We start from the raw sequence: 24538 nt of genomic DNA on the forward strand, positions 1-24538 counted from the left end.
TCACCCCAGCAAAAACTGCTGTCCTTCTAGCCTACTGAAACCATAACAAAACATTGCTCCGGTTTAGATCAAGCAGACAATTTCTGAAAAGTATTTTTTAAACGAGCAAAAGTATTAAAGAAATAGCCATGTGTCTCCTGCACTGCACCTAACAATTGATTTTGGCCCATCAGCGGAACAGGCTGACAACACTGGGCCATTGTTGAACCTTAATTATCTGTTGTATCCCTCCCCTGAGAAATGTTTCGATTTTTTGAGTAACTTTTTGAAAGAAACTGGAGGAATAAGCTTTTACTGTTTAAACGTAAGACATCACAGGGTCATGCTCCCAGCTGCATTTTAGATTCATTAAATCTGTATGAGTCACAGCACACTGAAATCCCCCATGCAGGAGTCTCCTTGTTTTTTTACCACCTCATTTGAATACCAGTCTGGCTCATTTCCCTCAAGTGTTAAACAGGTCAAATTTATTTACATATTAACCACAAACATGGCCCTGGATCTCATCTATTGAAATTGGCAGATTCCAAAATGTTCAGGAGGGTAATAGTTTTTACGAGGTGTCTTATCTGAGATAAGCGTAAAGTAAGTCCCATTTTTTAAATACTATGACAATTTAAGATTGTAGATTTTTCATGAATTGGCTTGACAAAACATTACGTTATTCTGGTGTACAAACAATGAAAAATAGGAAATGTTCTGTGTTTTTTTTTTAAGTGAGCTAACTGTCTCAAAAGCTCAGAAAGTAGGCATTCCAAAGTCTTTATCAAGTTTGCAGATGACACTGTGATGATAGGATCTGATGGCATTGATAGCATCAATGGAGCAGAGGTGGAGTGGAACTCTCCTGGACCGTCAACACCGCCACCCAGGTCAAAAAGTCACAACAGCAGCTCTACTTCCTGAGGAGACTGTGGAGGTGGGTATGGGTAGCTGGTAGCTGGTAGCTGCAGAGGGAGAGGTGGTGGAGTGGCTCAGGTGAGCAGCATCAGGGAGAGGTAATTGGCACAGCTGAAGCCAGTGAATTAATTATGCTCTCCCTAAATACAGTAGCATGCTGGACCTGAGGGAGACGACAGCCAGCCAGGGAAGCTGGCTTTTCTGGACACAGAAGAAGCAGAGGCGGTCGGAGTAATGGCTGATGCGGAAAGAAAAAATTGTATGTGGAGAAAAAGAAATAAATAAAGACTATTGCCGGAAAACGTGGTCTCAGCATGTGTCTCAGGGCCAAGGGAACTCACGGTAGCACGCTTCTGCTACGGAGACTTTCCCTCTTGCCCTCCAGGAGGCGCTACAGGAGGCTATATTTAATTTAGTTCACTGATTCCTTTTTTGTTGTGCTTCATGATGATGATGATGATGATGATAAAAATAAATAACAATAAAAACAATATTAGTTTCATTGCATTGATTCCTATTTATGAATGTAGATGTTATCATGTAAGGAGCTGTTAATATTGCTAGTTAGTCAAATTGCATATGAATAACTCTAATTTATATGGTCATACACAGATGGGTATAGTCTGTATTTGATCTTAACCCAACTGAACACCTCTGGGAGGTTTTGGTGTTAGACATCGCTCTCCGCCACCATCATCAAAACACCAAATGAGGGAATATATTTTGGAAGAATTGTGTTCAACCCTCCTTCCCTTTAATTTGTCATCCATCTTTACTTCTCATGTATGAAATAAGAAACATACCCCCTTTTCTGACCTGCAAGGTGTACAAAAAGAATAGTAACAGGCATCAGTCCCCAGGGGAGATCACTTATTATATTTTGACCTGGAAGTCCATTAATATGGAGCCATATTAATATGGAGTATTCAAAACTTTTATTTAAGTTAAAGTAGCAATACCACAAGGTAAAACACTGTATTATAAGACATTAGCCAGGAGCAGCCTTATATCCAAACTGGGCCAGCTTGGCTCCCATCCAAGCTCTTCCTCTCCTCCTGGGGCAATCAAACAGCACCTGCTATGGTGTCTGGTCCAGTTAATCTGGCTGGGTGGATCATCTCAAGGTCCGCTGCTTTTAAATCCAAACCCCGGCTTCCTTTTCCAATGAAAAGGTAATACGTGTTTCAGCAATAAAGACATAAAAAATTAAGACAACTGAAATAAACCCTGTGTTTGACCCATCTATCCACCCCAACCTCCTTTTTACTGACTGGGGAGTCACAAGTCCTCATGTCTAGTAACTCGCTCACTGACTCGCCCCTCCTACCTGCTACTAGCTAGTGCGAACTTCGAAGACGAGGCAAGACCACGTGTCACTCACACTATTGTGCAACTCTTATATTAACTGCAGGGTATTTGTGGAAATGTATCAAGTTAATTATTGTATTACCCTAGCCCTGTGAGAAAAGCAACCACTTTGGCGCTTGTTTCAACTCAGTAGCCTACTTGCTATCCCTGCCCTGAGCTGAAGGTCTGACTCAGGCTGCACGAATCACTCACCCACCAGTTCCATGCCACAGTCATTTACCATCCATGAATTTTAATTTGTCTGACTGTGTTGCTATGGATGCCATTCCGATCATAGATTTATGGGACTGACTTCCCGTGCACAATCATGGGAAAAGGCGCAGCTGTAAAAAGGTGGATCATTTTTCGTCACAACCCCCCGCAAAATGAATCATTTCACTATTAGAATTTGATCCATTTAGTCTGATAACATTTGGGAAGTCTAGAAGAGCTGCACAATTAAATTATTTTATCCCATTCAAGTTAGCAAAGGGCTAAACCGGAAGTTAGCCGGCTCGGCCAGCAGAAGTCCCTGGCGCTGGGGCCGCTGGGGGATTCGCCATGCTCTGGGTGACTTGAGTGACTTGAAAAACGACTCTCTTCAGTGAGTGACTCATACAAACTCGAGTCAGTAAAAAGAGTCAAACCTCCCATCTCTAGTATTTAATGTGTAGCAGGCTGCTCTCTGGCTCAGTATGACCGTCTGCTCTGAAAACGGCTTAATGCAAGATTTGATTGGCTGTACGGAAATAAGGTCCCCATCTACTTGGACGGAGACCGGAACAGCGGTGTTCTGTTCTGAATTAGCCTAAGGAGACGCCATCATGAAACCAAAAAATATAATATATACATTTCTCCCTTTTGGTTTCTGATTTACAGGACAAGTGATTTACAGACCATAAATGTATGCTGTTTTCAGTTGGACTTTAAAGGTGTCCTGTGGAGTTTTCCTGTAAACAAACAAAATTATGTTTACATTCAGTGTTAGCTACTCACCAAAACACATTGTGTCCAGTACATTTCCTTCCTCATAAAACACTTGCAATGCTGATTTTTAAAGTATTTTAAAGCTTGCATCGTTTACATCCATGTTCAGCCTACTTTCTATCTGTCTTCTGCTTCCCTGTCTTTGTTGGGCAGTGCTGCAGCTGGAAATGATACAGTGAGAGGGTGAGAGTGAACCAAAAGAAGTAAAGTTGAAGCCAGACAGCGAAACAATGAGCTGAAACTCAATATAAAGCTCTGTAAAGCCAGGGAGCTGCGATTCAGGTGCTAATTCTCTGTAGGTCACATTGTCATGAGATACATTTCGATATTGCAAAAGTATCAGTGATAGCCGCTTTAAATAATACTTTTAATATCTCTGTTGCAGATCAATTATTTATATACATTATATATCTCAATTATTATTAAGTTCATTCTACTCATTGTTTATTGCCTCATGATGATCAGGTTCTTCTTAATTCCCACCAGCTGAGATAAACTGTCCAGCGTTCCCATCGCTGCAGGTAAAGACCCACAGAGACTTCTTTTGAATGTTGAAATGAATTTACATGATCGAAGTTGCATTATTTAAAAGTCTAACCCCTGACCCACATTCAGCACATCCATCTGAGCGCTGATTGGACGGCTGGAGTCGCTCGGGGACGCGCCGGCGTGGACGCGCTCGGCCTGTGTTTCCAGGAGACTCTCCCACGTGCCAGCGCGTGCCTCCTGCCCCCTGCTGTAATTTATAAGAAGCTTCTTGAGCGCGCGCTCGTCAGAAATCTGTGTCTGGCGTGCTCGCCAGTGGAATGCGCGCACCCGCTGCCCCCCCCCTCCTTGCAGCTCACGTCCGGCGCTAATTGGAGTGCACCACTGATGTAGATTATAAGATGTAAATACGCGAAGCTTTTACTGCGTTTATTTGAAGTTCTCTTGTGTTTATAAAGTGGAGGAATGATGAGGAGGATTTCTCTGCAGGCTGCGCCTCTTCTCTGATGATCTCTCCCTTTTTTCTTTCTGAGGATGAAAACTCAACATCGCCTTTTTACTTGGAACAAGTTCATCTTTCCGTAGGGCTGATGGGATAACGACTGTTTCGGTATTTTCTGAGTTGTCCCTTGTTTTGTTTTTTTTTTAAATTTTTTTTTGGTGCAGATTTAGATTTAATTCCTAAACGGAGCGGCCCATAAAAACGAGGCAAAAGACGTCCTCTCGACCTAACTTCGTTTGGTGTCTGGCTGTGTTTTTTGCTTTTTATTTGCTTTTTAGACTTAAAAAAAAATGTGTTTACAGTCTTGATCTGGAGGATTATAGCAGAATATTCTTGGTGGCTTACATGTAGCGGAGAAAGGCTCTGTGTATTTCTGAGGGAATTATCAGAGGCTTATATAAGACGAGCCGTCATGTATGCAGGACGCAAGAGGAGAAAGCCAGTCCAGAGAGCGTAAGTTCATTTTATTTTTGTTTTTTATCGTCACTTCTAATGCAATTCACTGAAAATAGCCTCGTATTAAAATGTAAAATTGACCTGGCGAGCCTGTATGAATTGTGAGGCCAGTTTCTAAATGCACAAACTGAGACAAGCCTGAAGAGTTCTATAGTATTTTTAAGGAAAACAGTTTCTTAATCGATTCAGGAAATATATTTTACTTTATGATTTCGTTTGCTTCTTAACGCATTCATTTTAATGCACCTGCGATATTCTGAATATTTATATTTCCTTATAGAATATTTCGTGAGGTTATATAATGAACTATAGGGAGGAAATGTTCTGTGCGTTGTAAAATGTTGGGCAGGGTTTCTTTGGTAATGCCTGCGGATTATTGCAGGCCTGCAACTGCGGCCTGATTTTAACCTTCAACACGTCTCTCTTTGGTTTTTATTTATAGAGCGTTTTCTACATAAACGAAAAGAACACATTAGTTTTTTTTCCTTTTCATTCTTTCCCCCCCAAAACATTCACTGGCTCACTGGGACCCTCATGCAGGGTGTTGCGCCATTTTCTGTCAAAACGCCCTTCAGAGGATTAGAGGGACCGTTTTTTTTTCTCCTCGTCAGGTTGTTTTGATAGGTTTAAGATATTAAATGTTTCGTAGTTTCTTAATAAAATAATGTGTTTGTTGGGCTAAAATCTTAATATGAAAAAAAACCATTTTCCAACCGGCCCTGACTGTTTTTCATTAAATTAACCTGCTGTAAGGCTTTGACTTGACTGGAACACCCACACACGTCTCGTTTTTCAGCATAAACGTCTGATTAAATCATCAGCAGTGATGATGAGATCGTCCAAATTAAAGATGAACCATCTGATGTTATTAGAAATTCTGAGCAGCTACAGCAGGCTAACTGCTTTGGTGTGACATCATCGTCAAACTGACGCCATTTCCCTGTCAATATTTAAAAAAAATAAATAAAATAAAAGTCAAGTAAAATGCAAACAGACAAAGAATCGTCTTTGTTCTAAGATGGGATCATATGTGACTGATTTTGGAAAAGCTCCAAACTGTGCACAGTTCAGACACAACAGTCAGACAGCAGCTGCTGCTTGATGAGGACATGCTGTATGAAATGACTGCAGCTCCACAGTATGTGTCAATAAATGATGGCCCTGCTGTGGGTTTTGCTCTACTAGTGAAGTCATTTTTGATTAAAGTAATCCACGACTCAACCTGTGAGTGAAACATGTTACCCAGGCAGTGAGACTGTTTCCATTTAAAATGCTTTCATCTGGGAGAATTTGAAGGCAGAACCTGATCTCTAGTGCACAGATAATTCCTAAAAAGGAGACTCGGCGTCTGAAAATGGAAGACTCCCCATAATCCCGCTTTGTGATGAGACAGATGCATGCTTGACTAAAACTATAGGTGAGCCACTTTAGGTTATAAAGATGCTGAGACTTGACTTAGTGGATCAGGTTTTCAGCTGAGGAGGCAGAGCAGGAACAGTGTCGGGTTGCGGTTCATGACGAGGCTTTTCACGCGCACACACACACACACACACACAAATAGATAAACTGATTGATCAACGACCGTTTATTTATCGCTTGCTGGTTGCAGTTTTCCCAATTTAGAAAAATGACTGCTTTTCTGTGCTCACTGTGTTTCATATCATTGTGAATCAAGGTTCACTTTATTTATCCATAATGAATGAATGATGGAAATGACCATGATCCCATCCTAATCAAGCAACCCCGAGTCCGTTATCAGTGTGGTGAAAAGCGTGGTCTGCCACTCGAGTAGTGACCTTCGAACTGATCTCTGAATCCTCCAGATTGAGCAACGTTGGGTTTTTGGATTGTTGGTCAGATCAAATAAGCAGTTTGGATACATTACTTTGCACTCCTGATAGATATTTCATATGATTTCATGACTAAGCAGTTAATAGAAAAAAAAAACAACCTAAAACCAGTGGATTAATTATAATGAAAATAATTGTTTATTACAGCCGTATACATGCACACACAAGAACGAACAGCACTGCAGGTAAAGCACAGTGACATCCCATCAGTGTAATCTAATAGAAACAGATCTCCATCCACATTCATGCCCCGTGATAAAATGTTACAGTGTCAGTGTGTCTGAGTTAGGAACAGTCATGACACATGACCTGCTGTCCACTCATACGTAATGTTTGTAAACAACAAATAAAATGGTCTCTTTTCAAAAGAGGAACACAAAATGCTCACATTTGTAAATTAAAGTTTAAATTATTTGAATATAAATGTACTTAATCTAATCCTTATCCTCTTTATTAGATCAAGCCATCAACACCGACTGTGAAGTACTTACTTCATTTAAATACTTCTCACAGGCCTGAAGAGATAAAGCTGTCCACTGTTTAAAACAAACAGGAAAGATTAAACCTACATTTGTGCAGGTTTTTCTTTTGTTGTTAATCATCCAATATATGCTGAGGTCTCTTGCAGGCCCCAGTTGGGAACTGTTGTTATAGACTGCGTATAGACTCTGCTCTGTCAATAGAACTTCTTATTGTTGTAGACGATGACTCTGTAGTCAGTGACTTGGGAACTAATTGAGGGTGAAATACCTTAGAAACCAAAAAATACTGAATTAAATAGAATATACAAATACAATGGGGTGGTCAAGATAATAAATTGTATATATATGAATAGTATTAAACAACAACAATTACGTGGGTTGGTTAAAATATAAATAAATATCTAATTAAGAAAAAAACACACCATAATCTCTACATGTTTACCTGATTTTTTTCATTCTCTGTATTGAATACATCAGCTGTCCAATAATTATGTGTTGACCTGCAGAGACTTCTATCGAAAAAGAGCAGAGGGTCAGAATTCCCACTGTGAGAACATTATTGAATCATTGCCTAAACTCTTCATCTACCAGCCGTCATCAGATTAACTTGTGAATATTCTTATTCCTGTGTTTGCATATCTCTGTTTGTAGTATTTGAGCTGAGGGTTCACTCTCCAGATTTTTCTCCGGGGTATTTTCATTTATGGCAAAAATAAAGTCTGTGGTTCATTTAAGCTGAAACATATTTTGTTCCATGACATAAATCACACCCACAAATATGTCAACTGTTTTCTTTTAATATTTCTATTTCTATTCTTTGTATGTGTGGTTCAAGTGTGTTTTTATCATGAGTCAGAATTATTTGTTTAAGAGATTATTTTCTTCAAAAACCCTTTGCAGAACTTCCACCAAAGCTCTGCAGTCTGAATGGAGCAAAGTTCAGGGTTTTACTACAAAAATTCATCATTTCTGGACAACTATACTTCATCATTGTGCTTTTAACAGTTTACCTTTAATTATAGCTGCATTTTGAAACACATTAAACTGCCAATATTATATGCAGCATCAGAGAAAAACATTTGATCAATTTGGCATCATGGTAGAAGGGAAATAGTTTGTGTGTTGACACTGTAAACATATTAACATTTTTGGATCATTTATTGTTCCAATAATCTCCAAATATCAATATAAACCCTTCTTTCAGCTTTGCTATATAAAGTTTTTATCATTTGAAATGATTTGCCTTTCAGACCATAAATGATTTCTCTGAGGCAGTCGTCACTGAAGTGATTACACTACTTTGTATTTATTCATTAAGATATTTTTTAGATAACTATTACATAACTAAAAATTACTCAGTTAAATACTGGAATCATTTTTAAAACACACAAATAAGAAAAGTTATTGTGCTCTGTTATATGAAGCATTTTTGTTTTATGAAGAAATAATATATGTCCTTATTAAACATGAACAAATACATCAACACACACATTAACAAACACCTACAGCAGGTAAAATCACTGATACTGATTCATTGATCAGAGATGAGTATGGGCCAATAAAACAGTAAAGAGATAATCTGCCTCCTCCCATCGTGCATGTGTTGTATTTTGAAAAATATTAGCTATGGGCCTCAGGAGGCCCGGGTGAAAATTATGTTTTTTAAGACATTCAAATGTCCCCTTTTCAGACTGCTGGCAGCACAGAATCTGCTAATTCCAACACCACTGAAGCTTTACAATGTTTCTTCTGAGTGAAATATTTCAATTAAATTGTCTCACATTTCCCCAAAATTTAGTTTGACACATTTGGTGTCTTTGGAAATGGCAGGCCATTGGTGACAGTTTATGTAAAATGGGAAATGGGACATGGGACATGTCATCAACTAAAGCTATACGGCTAAAGATAACACTCACACACACATACACAGCAAAAATTAAAAATGTAAACTAAATATAAAAATATTGCTGTTATAATTTACAGTAATACTGTGTGATTCTTTTGGAAAGCGCAAATAAAAGTATGCAAAAAGTTTATTATAACATTAAAATACCCTTTCTGACTTTGTTATAGAACTCTCAAACCCCAAAATGTGGTATAGTGTCCCCAAAATTAGTTGTTAAAATCCCCAAATTGGTTATAGTGGACTAAAAAATGTATAATCCCAGAATTTAATGTCCCAAATTTGGTACCACCAAGGTGTTATAATATATAAATGTGTTTTTTGATCCAAAATATCCTCAGCTCAAGTATGAAAACTTGACAGAATGATTTTAAATTTGTTTGGGGACCCCTGGTGGCTGAGGAGCCCTAAATGGGCTCTGAGTGACTGCTGATGATTTACCTCTTTCTCCAATTCTAATGTTCGTCAGGGTGAAGCAGCCACCAGCTGATGGGGCCAAGTCCAACCCGTCCAAAAGGCATCGAGACAGGTTGAACGGGGAGCTGGAGCGGTTGGCCAGCCTGCTGCCTTTCCCCGAGGAGGTCACCACCAGTCTGGACAAACTCTCCATCCTCCGCCTGAGTGTCAGTTACCTGCGAGCCAAGAACTTCTTCTCTGGTAAATTTGCCAATTAAGAGAACATGAACTGAATCATTGATGCTTGGCACACAACAGGAATGGCTCCTAGCGTAGTCAAAGGTCACACACTGTCACGAACCTGGAACACTGCTCATTTATCATATCTAATATCATGTCATTTAGCACTATCTTAATTTGTTTGGTATTAGTTATATGGATACATTGATCAAGTCTGTCACATAAACCTGTTTCCAGTTAGTGGGACAGTTTTGGGAAATCATCTTGTTTGCCATGAAATGATAATCAAATAAATGAGCTACTGTATGAGTCCAGCACAGAGAGACATGTTTAGCCTAGCTTAGCGCAAAGCCTGAAAGCAGGGTGAAACTGCTAGCCTAGCTCCATCATCAAGTGAAAAAAATACATGTTCCATCAATCCCACAATTGTCTTCTTTACATCTTAACGAACATTATTACAGTTTATTACAGCGTAGTGAACAGTCGTGGAAAAAGGAGCAGTTAGTGTTGGAGTTCTTTCTTGAACACAGTAACTGCATGCAGCTTTTTTTCTGTCCTGATAAAGAGAGCCATAGTTAAACCAGAACTTATGGGTTCTGTTTCAGAAGTAAGAAAACATAATTCAAAATCACATTGACATCAGTAATAATGCAGTTTCTGAAAATCCAGCCCTACAATATAACAACAAACAGCCAGCCTGCCATCAACAAAAAACCTTTTTTCACAATTATTATTGAGGGTTTTTCATCACTACTTTCAACAGAGTTAGGCCAGTCAGGTGGCCGAGTAGGACAGGAAGGGCTGGCCAGTATAAATGAGAATGTGGATGGATATTGTGCACAAAGGAGAAACAAACAGTTACATATGATGTATAATACAAGCACTGCCACACTAGAAAATCTTCACGACAGGCTTACAATTCCAATATCGAGTGCTGCAGTAGATACTGATTCATCTTGGAATATGAATGTTAAACCCCAGGAACACCGTTCACTTTTCAGAAAGACTAGTGAAAGAACTCTTAATGAGAGATTGCATTGCTAACAGGAGTCGCAGAACAGCTTCTGTTCCACTGGCTGGTTCAACTAGTTCAACACTGTTCTAACTCTGAATTAAACCCCACCTGACTCTTGGATGGATTAGTGTCTAGCTTACTAGACAATGTGTAAATAAGACAAGTGTAATACAAAGTACATTTCTTTCTTCTTGAAAACATTGTTAAGCTAGCAGTTTCCCCCTTAATTTGGCCTATGAAGATTTCCTACAGATTTCCTTTAAGCAATATTGATACACAGGACCCTTGCAGCTCTTTAACATCTTGGCAGAGTTGTGTGTTTGTAATAAAGAGAAGTGAGTGATACATTTAAACAGGAGGCAGCAGTTTAAAGTGGGTGACTGTTTTTAAATGCCCCTCAGTCATTGCTTTGGTCCCTCCAACCATTACAAGAATGTCACAACCGCCGAGTTTCTCGCTCTTTATTTGTGCTGGATGTGTTTCCCGACATCTCATGGCTCATCTCATCAACCCGAGATGTGGAGATCACCACACCAAGAAAAGAGCAACCAGCCACCACCTTATTCAGATGATTTCTTCCGAGGGAAAGGCCCTCAATATTTCATTGAGACCCATGTCTGTGTGTGTGTGTGTGTGTGTGTGTGTGACATCACTTATTCGAGGATTAGGCGATGGAGCTTTGCTTGGTGTCCATTAAAACTGTACGCCAAAGCATCGGAGTTGCATGCCAACGGATGGATGTGTAGTATCTTCTCTACTATGTGGCATGAAGACATTGTTATTTTAAGCGCTGATCTTTCAAAGAGAATGCTGCAATGCGGCCGTCAGATGCTCTTGAAGCATAAATAATTGAGAGAAACCCTGGAGTTTAAAGAATTTATGAAATGGAGGCAGAGCAATGTTTGTTTAAGGCAGCGGCGTTTTGAGATGGCTGTTTGGGATGAGACGGACAGGACACAGCACCGGTGATATGAGTGTGTTTTAGGCGGATGTAGCAAATGCATTTCATATTCTTATTGTGTGTGTGCTTGTGTATTTTGTGCGGCTACTTGATTCATATGTTGTGTATATGTAGAGGCTTTTGAGGCCCTGAGACACAAGATGAAGTCCTCTCTGAAGCTGTTTTATTTCTGACAAATTTCTATGATTACCATTTTAGAGCTATTAATAGAAGTTGTGTTTATTTTCCCCATTCAATAACATATGGACGTGCCTGCCGCCTACTCGACCTGTCAGAGTGAATTATTAATAGTGGATTTCAGTACCAGTAGGTCAACGTGTGGCCTATAGACAAACCCTCTTGTCTAACTTCATTAGTCTACTTCTTGGACGGTCTTTGAGTAATTAACGAGCTCAGGGCTCCTACATTAAGAAGCAGCTCCACAGAGAGAAAGCTCTGTGGACCCCGAGGGCCCATCGCTGCGGGCTGCCTCTGTGGTCAGCCATAAATTCTTGTTTGTAAACAGAGCAAATCCTGCTTCTCAGAAGCATCCGAAAGTGGGGGGTCTGTGAAGCGATGACTTAGCTCCAGTGCACTCTGGGAACGCTGCCATTGCTTCAACACTCTGCTGTCGCTGCTCTGTTTGGATGTTTAGAGGAATTGTTAAACGCTAAGAGAGGCTCACCTACATGAAATATTAAAATGCATTAGAATTGCATTGTGCTGTGGAGAGTTTTTCTACCTGGATACTGTATCTCTTTTTGTTGTACCCAAACACTCCCGGTCATGACTGTGCATGTAATTGAACATGTCGGAGCTGAACAAAGCCCTGGCAGTTAATCTGGCCGACAGTATTATCCAGCCCAGCTGCCATCTTTGTTATTGTCAGGAGCTACAATGGGCTCATCCCTCTCAGCTAGTCTGAAGAGAGGGCGTTAGCTCTCTTAAAACCGATAACTCTGCACTCTGGGTGTGAGGTAGCTCTCAGTCATAACAAGCATCTTCGCAGCTGTTGTCTGCCTTTTGGATCATTTATGCTCCGTGTGTGACAACAGAACTGTGGTAGCTGAAGAGTTAAGTATTGAAATTTGTCTGTGAATCACTTTGTGTCCCTGGAGGTGCTGTAGCCCCAGGTTAGAAGTCGACGGATGTCAGAGTGTTCATGTGTTTTCCTCTAATGCATCACGCGCGACTGTCACCAGCGCTGTGATGCCAACACATCCTGCAAGATTTACACTTGAGGCTGAAACCAAATTTCTGGTGGTTTTGTAACTTTTGTAACAGTTCTGCACTGAAAGGCCACATGCAGTGTTTCCATCTGTGTTAGTATTATCACAGATAATTTGGTGTGGAGAATCAATGATATGCTTATTAGTACTGGTCTGCTCTCTCCTCTTTATCCATGTGTGGTGTGAGTTTTCCAGTCGGTGTGTCAAACGCTGGTCCAGAGAGACATATCTCAATCACTAGTGGTCATATTGCCATAAAATTTTGTATGGATATTAACAATTCTCTAATTATTTGGGAGACACCCTGACTTTCCCTCTAGTGCCCCCTTCAGGCTCAAATTTTCCACTCACCAACATTTTGTTCCGTGAAGTAACTTGAAAACTAATGGCCAGATAGACATATATTTGCTGAGCACATTCATAAAAGCTTGTTTATCAGCACTCTGAGAATGGAGTTATCTGTAAGCATTTGTCCATTCGGTCGAGTAAGTTCAGGATACGGAGTATAATAAACACTGTGGCCTTTATGAGGAACTCAGGCCTTCAAACCATCAACAGTGTTGTCAAGGCATGCTGATACTGATGGCTTCCTTTGAAAATACAAGTTGCCCTGTACAGTACATGCAGCTATTGTATGTTGAGAGCAGCTTGTTTTGTTTTTAGATAACTTTGGAGATGTTTCCTCTTCTTCCTCCTCTAAATGGCCTCTCCTGCTGATAGCTGCTCCAACATTGTGTTATCATGTATTTCCTGTAAAACTTTTCCATCCACCTTCTCAAGTTGTTCTACAATGTACAATTCATTTTTCACTTAGTGTACATCTTACTTAGTATGCTTTCTTTTTTTTAAGTTGAAGGGCAAAGTAAAAGAAATTGTGGCAACGTTCAATAAATATGACAGCATTGAATATTATCTCAAAACATGCCCGGTGTGTATGACAGCATAGCTATTACGTTTTTCTCTCACTTGTTAGTTCCAGCTGATGAGCAGTGGTCATTCTCTTTAGTGAGGATTGGTCCCGTGGGGAAATTGTTACGGTGTTTACAGTGGAGAAAACCCTGACAAGATCCGGGATGACACAACTAAGCCAATAAGGTCTCTATTGGGTTTCTTGGAAGAGTCGCCGTTGCCTGCAGCCAAGCGGCTTGATTGTCCTTTTGCTTTTTCCTGCCCCCCCCCCCGATTCACGCCCGATCTCTTCTGGTGCTACTCTCGTTTTTCTGGAAAGGATCCCTGAGTTTTAGAGGCATCAAGAATCAAACCTGCCGTCACGTGACCGCTGTTGCATAACCAGTACTCTGGCAGATGCATGTCAGATGGCAGTTCATAGATCACAGTTTAAACCTATAGTGGACAGGATATGAAATTATGATTATTCCTGTGATTTTATCATAGCAGCATGCCTGTTGTTAAAGTGAACTGCAGCTCTTTCAGATACACTCTATTGTAAATATAGAAGAGATTAGAAAAAATAATCCCTGTGACTGCAGAGGGATTCACTTTACTGTGGTTTGGTGTTGGCTGTGTGTGTATCAAGTTCAAGTTCAGTATAATGCTTGAAAGTGTAAAGCATATTGTTTCAGGTTTGAACAGAATCTCAAAGAAAAATACGTGGAATATTTGAATAGGGGTACAACTTTTTAACTGATTTCCACTAGTGTTTCTTTTAATGTCCCCTGGGTGCACTCAGAGCTTGGTAAAAATGCTTTCTCCTTTTATTCACTCTGGGCATGGAATGAACTCCAAAATACCATTACCTTAGAAGCACTCCCACCTTTGGATACCTTTAAAGGTCTTTTACAAACTGCCCTGAAGGAAACACGTTGCTGTTTTACATAATTCTTGACTTGAGGTGGAATGTGTTATGGATATTGCTGGTATGGCCTGTATGCCTCTCTTCTTTTACTATTTCCCTGGTGTTGCTTTTATGTATTGTACTTGTTTTAACAAGAAGAGATCTTGTATCTCAATGGGACCTTCCTGGCTAAATAAAGGATCAATTAAATACAAATAAAATAGTGTTTGATGTTCACATACATCATAAGTTTGTGATGTTTCCTCCTGCCAGAGGTTCAGCACAGTTTACATTAAAGCTGCACGAATCAATATTTGTGTATGGACAGCGGGTCAAATGAGTATGTGTAATGTGAAAGGTGTCACTCGTAGTGACAAACCCACAGAAGATGATCACCTGACTCTGCAGCTCCTCTGAGCTTCAGCTCATTGTTTTTGTTTTACAATCTGCAATTTTATTTTTTGGACTCACTCTCACCATTCCTATCAGAAACGTTTCCAGATGCAGCAGGCAGCTGCATTTAGTAAAAAGCTCGGATAAACCCACTGTACACTACCTGCCCAACACTGAACATCAGGCAGACACAGTTAGTGACTAGCTGGTCAACACAGTGCAGCATCTCGCAAGCTGGAGAGCCAGATATTGGAGTGAATATTGGACTTACATTCATAAAACATGACACCAACAATGAATGTTGCTCTGTGTCTGCTGGATGTGTAAATCAGCAACAATTTGCTAACATGTGTGCCATTTGAACTTTATGAAGTGATAATTAGTAAATGTTCGTGTTTACAGCCTGTTTTACTGCCCCAAAGTAGCCAAAAAATGTGTTCAGTTATTGCAGGTTTGAGTAAAGATTTTTAATATTTCTTCCATCACTGAACAAAGCAGTGTGTTGCTTGAACATATTTTAAGTTTTAAGTCACTCAGAATTTATTTTAGGAGCAGGACCTTTAAACTGCATTCCATATAATTTAATGCTCGTAAACAGCACAAAGTTGTAGTGTTTCCTGCTGACGGCCTTCAACACATTTACATTTAACAGGGTCCTCGTGTGGTAAGGACACCTGCTTTTACTGTGTGAAAGTAAAGAGAAACGTGAGGAGAAAACAAGACTTCTGAATATATTCCAATTATATCCACATGGTAATTATATAATCCAATTTTTAAACTCCTAAACTCTTACATTTTTCCACCTGATTTTCTCCTGTTTTTAATCTATTAAGCCACAAATCACAAAGAACAAAAGAATAACACAGCAGTAGAGGAGAAATGAATCTTTATCATCTCAATAGTAAAAAAACTAAATAGCATCATGCATCTCTTGTTTTCCTCCAAAACATCACTTGACTGTTTTGTAAGAAGTCAATTGGCAAATAATGCAGCTGAATTCTCGTCAATCAATTCAAATTAATTCAGTGTGTGTACATCTGCAGAACGTGTTGCTACATGCCTGATGTCTTAAAGAAAATGAGGCCAAACAACTCAGTTTTAATGAAATGAATGTCCATACATCTCGTGGCACGCATAGAATTGGCACACAGCTGGAAATATCTGTCAGAGCTGCACTCGACAACGTTTCTATAGCCTGCTGCCACTGCTGCTGCTGCTCCAGGAGGGCCGTGTGTGGCTGTTGTGCACGTCTTGTGACATGTATGTATGGCGATGTATTTTTATTTGAAATACCGCCTCCCCTCCCCCTCCTTCCTGTGGGTCATCTATCTGCACACAAATGAAAGGCAGAGCTATCTGGGCTACATGATCAGCAGTAGGTCATCCCTTCATGACGACCCTCCCTCGCTCGCTCCCTCCCTCTGCCCGTCCTTCCCTCCGTCCTTCCCCTACAGGGCTTGAACCCCATCCCCCAGCCCCGCTGATCACGATACGGCACAGCGAGGAATGCAGGCCACCAAAGGGAAAACCTGGTAATCAGTAGTGACCCCTCCCTTCCCTACCCAGCCCAAATCCCATCTCTCCTCATCACCTTCACCACGTCCCACCTCTCTGGATCACCCCTCATACGTTAATATGCATTAGTGCCCGAGTGTTCATGTTCAGCCTCTATATGTGTGGCTGTATGTGTCTGCTGCGTGCATCCATGTGTATGTTAAAGGATGTGGGGGAGGTATGTGTGCATCATGTGTTCATTTACTGCACTGTTTGGGGGTGAAGGAGTTGAAACATTCTATATATACTCGCTGCCATTCACATTCTGGTAGAATAATTAACACAAAAACACACACATACTATATGCATGCACTGTACTGTCTGTACATGCTAACACACACATTCAAGCTCCTACACTCTGTCCAGCACAGTGAAGGGATATAGAAATATAATAATTTCTGTGCACAAGTGAAATGTAGCTTGCTAACTTTCAATGGTTGAATGCTATGATGGTATGTAGTTCTTTTACATTCGTAATGCAGATTAGGATCCTAACAGATTATATAATGTTTTGTATATTTTAGAACGTTTTTAATGCTGTCGTGTTTTTAATTTGAAACAGTATCAAAAAAGCTGTATTAGAAAGATGCATTTCACTAAATCATAACATCCCACTCATAAATAGCACTGCTGAAAAAGCGAAGGCAGCAGCAGTAAGTGTTCCTCGATGCACTGCAAACAGCAAGTCATAGTCAAGCATAATTTCACCTAAAAACTAGCTGAATTCTGGTTGCACTGTGATTGGCACAGTAAAAAAGCAGCACAGAATTGTAAAAAGAAAACACACACACACATGCACACACAGACAGCACGTCAAATGTCACTTCTGATCTGCATCCAGAGTGCTTTCTCTGCGGCTACAGTATCAACATCCTGACCTGTACTTCCTGATTAGCTGCTAACACGTTACTGTACAGATTAACACCTGAGCTGAGCAGAAAGTTTTAAAGAGCGTTGCAGTGACTTTAGACTTCCTGTGATGACAGTGTGCTAAAAGAAGCTCACATGGAAGTGGTTTACACTGTCAGGTTACATTTTCTTTCATCAGTCAACTTTATTCTCATTCCAAAAGATCATGAAATGCATTTTTTTTAAAGAAATTTAAAAGGGAAGAAGCCATTGTTCATTTTTGTTGTTGTTGCTAACAGCTAATAACTTAAACCACCTGAATGCAGTGTTGCCAGGTGTAGAATAATTAATGTATGTGTACGATAAATTAGCCCTTTGTACCATGTAGAGAATTCTAACAACCCATAAATATACAATAATTTTGCAGTTTTCTTTCCATAATAGTGAAATGGTATGGAGCTGATTGGGAACCTACCTCTTTACTCAGCATACATTAACAATGTCAGTAATGTATTATGAAAAACTGACCCTGGATGTGCCATAAGTGATCCAATCACATCTCTGCTGTGATCTCGTGAGACAGCTACTGTTTTCACTCACAACCTCTTAAAAACTCTATGTGACTATATTTCACAACTTTTGCTTGGTTATGTTATGTTTTGTTATGGTTATCCTCAAGTTTAGTTTGGCATGGCTTATGGTACAAAACTTTTATTTTCTCACAAACTAGGATGCATATCGTGTCCTGTAGCCTCCATCGTACAGGCTAGCCTGCAGTCAGAGCCCAGGGCAGTTAACCCACTGATGTATCGTGAACTGTGACACAGACCTTTAGCAGAGATGTTGCAAACTCAGTTCTAGGTGCGCTGCATTCTGGATTTGAATGTTCGATAGGCTTCCCTGAAATATTATACTGAAGTCTTAAGTCTTTGTATGACTACTTGATTTTCAGAGCATGGCAATGCCGCCTGAATGTCAGGCATATCACATACTTTACTTCCCCCAGTGACAACACAAACTTACAGATTCCATTTCAAGGCATCAGAAAGACCAACCAAAGGATGATTCAATCTTTTGATCAGTTGTGTCAAATGTACAACTTTTAAAACTAGGCTGTGTACTGTAGGTCTAAAATGAAGCATGAATCTGCAACTCCATGACCTTTTCCTCATCTCAAACTGATTCTGAAACAGATTTTGGTGATTATGGAGACATTTCAAGTTTTCCTGAACAGCCATCAGAAACAAGGACAAATGACCAGCAAGTAGCATGTTCATCCAATCACATGAAGAGTTTGTTGTGTTAGTTTAGCAAAGGAAATATCTGTTGATTTTCTATTGTACAGCCTACCTAAGACTACCCATTTGTCAAATATGTTTATGCATTTTCAAAAAGGCAAATAAACCTAACCTAGATCCACGGTCTACTTTCTGCAGGTGCATTTTTGATTCACAAAGTAGTTTGAGAGAACAGCCAAAAATAAGAGAATAAACATAGGTGATAGAATGATAGATAGAATACGTAGAATGATCTATATGTGAAAGTCACCAGTAATGTGGAGGATGAGCTTAGTATTGTGGCTTTAGATGACAAAAGAAACAAACTCAGCAGACAGTATTAAAATCAGGATAAGACACATAACCAGGATGCAAGATTGCATGTAAATATATTATGTAAGAGAAATGAAGTGTGATGTGTTGATGTGTGATGGCTTTGGCCACAAATGACTGACTGCCATAATTCTTTATTTTGCTCTCGTCCTCGCTGCTTGCAGTCTGAATCGGTCCTGGCATGGATCCAAAATAAACTACAGCGCTTCCACCACCCTCCACAACGTAACCAGTATGGGCCATGTGGGGTGGGGCATGTCCTCTGACCGTCAGCATTAACACAACGGCTGAGCATGTCACTGCGGCCCAATAACACACGTGTGTGTGTGTGTGTGTGTGTGTGCTTAAATACGCTGTCCAAATATAGCACTGTTTCATGATTCGGGCTCCTGCTATTGTTATCTCATGTGACCTGACAGCAGAGACATACACTATGTGGTGTAAACAAACAAGTTAGTTCTGAGTGCTAAATGCACTGCTCAGTCACTGACTGTGAGAAGCAAGCAGTGGGTTATATGTATATTTTAATTGATTAGTTAATTAATCTATAAATAAAGATATTCCATACCACCACCAACTTACTAACACTATCTAACACTGTAGCTTGAGCTTGTCAATCATGGTGAGTCTGCGCAGCTCCAGCTGTCTAAAAATTACTCAATACTGACCGACAAGAGAAAGTGTCACTTAGTGTTGGTTTTAACAGCAGCTGGTTGGTGTTAAGTAACATTTTATCCTGAATCTTTCCTGTGATTGGTTGCAAGCACTTTGTTAAGTCTCTTTTTGGCAGCTTCGTGCGTGTGTTTGTTTGTTTCCAAGGGTACATGGTGACCTGTAACGTGGAAAGATGCCAGCGTGGCATGTAGGGATTGGGCAGGAAATTGAAGCGATACAAGCACAGAACATCCCCGCTAATCCTTTTGTAAATAGTATGATGGGACAAATTGAAAGTGGTCAAATATTTCATAAATATTTGCAGTGTGCTAAATGTTTTTTGGGTCTCAGCTTCCAGCAAAGAAAAGCCCTCTGTGAGGTAAACCCCAGCAGACCCGGCTCTCCGTGGAGCGGTGTCAGTAAGCTTTATGCTGGAGGCTCTATGATGAAGGCCGGGACCAGAGCCAAGCTGGCCTCTGGGTCACAGTCCCAGGACAGAAAGATTTGTCTTCTGGAAGTGTCGACAACTGGACTTCATTTGGCTTGGCGGGTCTATGCGGATCTGAAAAATGACATTTATATTCTAGGAAGAAACAAAATTGCTGCCTGGATTATGACCACTGGCAAAGTTTTTTGCTCTTCAGGAAGTGCCACGTTCTTCTGTGGTGGATGGTTGGCAAAGTGCAAAGTGCAGGACTTTGACACCAGAGACTGGGGTTTGCATCATGCGTACCATGTGTGGTTGGCTTTGAGACACTAAACATCTTGGTTAAGGCCAGGGCAAGATCGTGGTTTTGGTTAGAAAAAGTCAGTATTTTCAGTATTTAACCAAGATCACAATTTTCCTAATTAGTGGGATATAAAAGATTATGGAGGTTTTTCAAGCTGAGGCTCCTCAGTTGTGTATGCCACATTGATGATGCTAGCTATATGGGCTGTGCTAAAGTGAGCGAGCTAAATGCTAACAGAGCATTTGGCGCTTTTGAAGTTATGTTCTGCAAGTGGCAAGATGTAGATCAGTTTGTAGGACACAGCAAGCAATACAATCACAAGGCTTCAGTCGAGGAGTTTAGTCATAAAAGGAGGAAATGTGGGGGATTCTGTGTGTGTTGTCGTTATTTTTAAGGACAAAGGTGCTTTACTGTTATATGTTAGATAGATGTCTAATAAAAGTTTACTTCAGCCTACTGCAACCTACCTTATCCTGATGATTATTAAATCACATGGACAGCAGATATTTAGTAAAGTACTAAAAATCAGATGGTTTCTGTAATGCCACCCTCTAAAATATTGGTCCCACAATTTAGTATAAATTATTTTGGATAGACTGCACCATTCTGCAAAGTCTAAAAAACCATAATGTACCTTTTGACACTCCTAAGCCTTGACTTGAGAGTTTTATTACTTGGATAAATGACAATTAGTGAAATTAATTTTATAATATTATAATAAACCTCTTGGTTCCAGCTGCATCACTATCTTCTACACCATGCAATAATAAAAGGCCTCCAAAGGCAGCTGAAGTATGACAAACTGTCTGATTTTTAGGGTCACTGCTTGTTTGTCAGATTTGATCTTTCAGTTATTGGAGCAGATACGTTAGCCGAGGGCCGACATGGGGCCCAGTGAAAGCAAGACCCACACTGTCTCCTTTCCATCACTGTACTGCAGCTCTGGAGCACATTCATACTACCAAATCAATGATTTAGATTTCTCTGAAAGCTTGAAGAAATTCATTAAGTGACAGTAACAAGTAAGTCATTTCATGTGAGGTTGAGCCTCCCATTACATACATTTCAGCCAGTGGACTGGGTTTATTCTGATTCTTTCCCTTGTTTCAGGAATTTTCTAGAATTGAAAGAAGACAGCAGATAATACTAAACTACGTTAATCTTTCAATTCTGAAAACTGCAAATGTTTTTTCCCCTGCTGTAAATTAACAGATGGAGACTTCATGGCTCCGACTTGAGAAGATTTAGAGTTCTGGTGCTTTCAGAACATTTCGCTGTTGCAGTCAGAGCAAAACATGGCACCATAGTTGGTCATTCAAACTGCTAAATTAAACATCTACAACAACAAGACTCAACCTCTAACTACTACTACTCACTACACCATTCACAGAGAGGTAACAAGGTGAACATTTTTTGTTATCAATTGCCTAGAACACTGAACTATTTAAATTCAAAATAAAAGTTCCATTTAAAGGCTGCTTATGAGGTTTATCACTCCACTAGTATTTAGAAAATGACACATGATTATTAAAAAATCTTCTAAGAACTGATTTGTATTTGAAACAGATGGAAATAGATTTGTAATGATGTTTTTTTAATGTTTGATAAATAGAGGTGTATTGTATTCACATATGGGCTAAATGATAGGTATGGCACAGAAATAAAAAAATAACTAACTGTAATGGAAATAAGAAAATAAGATTTTTAGGATTCAAAAATAGAAAACATGACTTGTTAGGATGGAGATTTTGCAGCGCAGGAAAATAACGTCAACGTTTTTATGATCAGAATCAGAAATCAGAATCAGAAATACTTTATTGATCCCCGTAGGGAAACTCTGATAGCAATGTATCGAATGACAAGCTGCAGCTGCAGCTCGCCTCGGCTTTACGGAGCTTTATAGTGAGTTTCAGTTCACTGTTTAGCTGTCCGGCTACAACTTTACTGTTTTGGTTCACTCTCACAGCTCTCATAGTGTCATGGTTTTGGGGTTTGTGTTCAGTCATTTCCTGTTTTATTTTGAAATAGTCTCCTTCCCTCAAGTGTCTTTTAGTTTTGCTTCCTGTCTTTGATTGCTTTGATTGTTTTCTCCTGTGTCTCGTTGTCTCCCTAACCTGTGGTTAGGTGTGTATTTCATTCTTTGTCCTTGGTTGTTCATTTGTCAGTTTGTTGTTGTATCTCTGTCTAGCGCCCTGGTTTCTTGTGCCTGTGAGTTCTGGAGTCTTTGTTTCCCTGGTACCTTGCCTGTTTGTGGATTTTGCCTGCTCAGCGTTGGACTTGTTTTTCTGTTTTGGACTGCTTACCTGCTGCGAGTTGCTTTTGCCCACCAATTCAGTGTAAGCCTTTTTGTTAATTAATTATTAATCTGCACCAGCTCTACCTGCTAGTCTGCGTTTGGGTCCTGTTTCATTGTACTCCTGCTTTTTTGCTCGACGCACTATAACACATAGCATCGTTTTTTTGGGGGTTTTTTTTGCCGCAGCAGGCTGTTGTAACAAAAAAGCTCTTAAAAATCCACTGCACACTGCCTGCTCAGCAGCAAACCGCAGACAGAGACCAGCTGATGAACATAGTGCAACATTTAGTAACTACAGAGCCACATTTTTTCCTCAGGAGTTGGTGGAGACCGAAAACTGAACTAAAAAAGAGTGAATATTGGATTTAATCAGGTGACACAAACATGACTCCAAATGAATAATAGTAGTACTGTAACTGCTTGATGTGTAAATAAACAACTATTTAACAAGTTCGCCATATCAATTTAAAAGGTGACATGTCAATGTTGTGCTCACGACTCGTTTCCGCTGCCCACAAAATCATTGCAAGTTTACCCGTCATCCTACCAACATATTTAACACACCAGGACTACCAACTGGGGTTCCTGGGGACCCCCAAGAATAAACTACTGTAAGAAACCACCATAACAGCGAAATGTCAACTTATTTCTTCTCAAAACATTATTAGTTATGTAATTGTCATCTGAAAAAGTGATTATTTTGGAAAAGTTAATATAATTTCATATTGTGTACATTGTATAGTGCGTATTTGCAGTGTTAAGGTTTATAGACAGAGCACATGAGGAAATCTGTCTGCTGTGTCTGTCTCCTTCAAAATGACCGACAGAGTGCCCCTAAATGAAATAAAGTCTACTTAAATTTATTTTCATCTGTTTCAAAGTGTAGGCAGAGAAACAGAAGTTATTGTGCAGGGATGAAAAGGGAGGATGGCCTGGTGTGGTCACAGAGGATATGGGGGCTGACCTGTCTGTCATATTAGGCCACTTCTGTGTTTTGATGTATGTTCGTTGTCAAGTAACTTTGGAGCTTGATTATGCAAAGCTAAGCATGTTTGGGAAAGCCAAGCTGTTCTATTTAATTCACTGGAAACACCTCTGGGTGATTGCTGGAGCACTACTATGCCACATGTATGTGGGAATGTAAATTTTTCATTACATACACTTCTGCCCACTGAAGCTTGATAACAAGAGCTGCTTTGTCCTCCTCTGGCCATTGAAGAGGCTCTGTGTTGGCCCACTTCTTCTGGCTGAATTATGCTACTGAAGCTGCGGCGTACCTGTGGTTTCTGATGTGTAAACTACCAAAGTACAAACGCAGTGCAGCCACAACACACACGATGTACAGAGAGCACCGTACATCTGATTTGTATATGGTCTTAACAACCTCTGTTTTCTCATAATTATCATATGATAAAGATATAATAACCTTTGTTTTCTAGTGATGACAAAACAGTTTGATCTTGGCATTAACCAAAAATGTGTCTCTGTGATCTCTGGATAAAAACATTAGATTATATTGCGGTAATCATCAGCAGACGTCACTGCCAGAGACTGACCTTTAGTGATTCTAACTGCAGCTGCAACCAAACTGAATGTCCCATAATGTTCCTGCAGTGTTGTTTTAGTGATTGATAGTGAGCCTGTGGTAGTCGACAATACGCTTACAGTAGTCTATAGTGACCAAATTACAGAAACATCACTGCAATAATATAATTACCAACTCATAATGTGCCTGTTTGACTGTGGTAAGGAGCAGTTAGTTAGATTAGAGATTGATTTATGTCTGCCAATTATCACACCAGAGACTCACATGTTTTTATAATAATGACGAGAAGACAAAATAAAGCTTATGTCATAATCACAAAATAATGATTATGTAATTTTGTGATCCAGACATAATCGTTTTGGGGTCACAAGCGAGGA

General features: G+C 39.9%; 1 protein-coding gene and 1 long non-coding RNA gene across 3 annotated transcripts in view; one reads left to right on the forward strand and one right to left on the reverse strand.

The window, feature by feature from the left end:
* Positions 1–1825: 1825 nt before the first annotated feature.
* LOC122885938 lies at positions 1826–3974 on the reverse strand. Of its 2 annotated transcripts, none has more exons than XR_006380219.1 (3): positions 3844–3974; positions 3244–3395; positions 1826–2056 (listed from the first exon to the last, which is right to left on the reverse strand). It is a non-coding gene; the product is annotated as an uncharacterized LOC122885938 (long non-coding RNA). The 2 variants fall into 2 exon arrangements; XR_006380220.1 differs by lacking the exon at positions 3844–3974 and adding an exon at positions 3718–3776.
* Positions 3975–4096: 122 nt separating this feature from the next.
* The window catches only part of LOC122885937 (aryl hydrocarbon receptor-like), a 47040-nt gene continuing 26598 nt past the window's right edge, over positions 4097–24538 (forward strand). Inside the window, exons 1-2 of the mRNA XM_044217722.1 lie at positions 4097–4675; positions 9383–9570. Coding sequence (XP_044073657.1) covers positions 4635–4675; positions 9383–9570 — 229 coding nt within the window. The 5' untranslated portion in view covers positions 4097–4634. The remainder of the gene's footprint in view (positions 4676–9382; positions 9571–24538) is intronic.

This window comes from Siniperca chuatsi, linkage group LG12, assembly GCF_020085105.1.
Source record: "Siniperca chuatsi isolate FFG_IHB_CAS linkage group LG12, ASM2008510v1, whole genome shotgun sequence".
In the NCBI taxonomy this organism is placed as follows: domain Eukaryota; kingdom Metazoa; phylum Chordata; class Actinopteri; order Centrarchiformes; family Sinipercidae; genus Siniperca; species Siniperca chuatsi.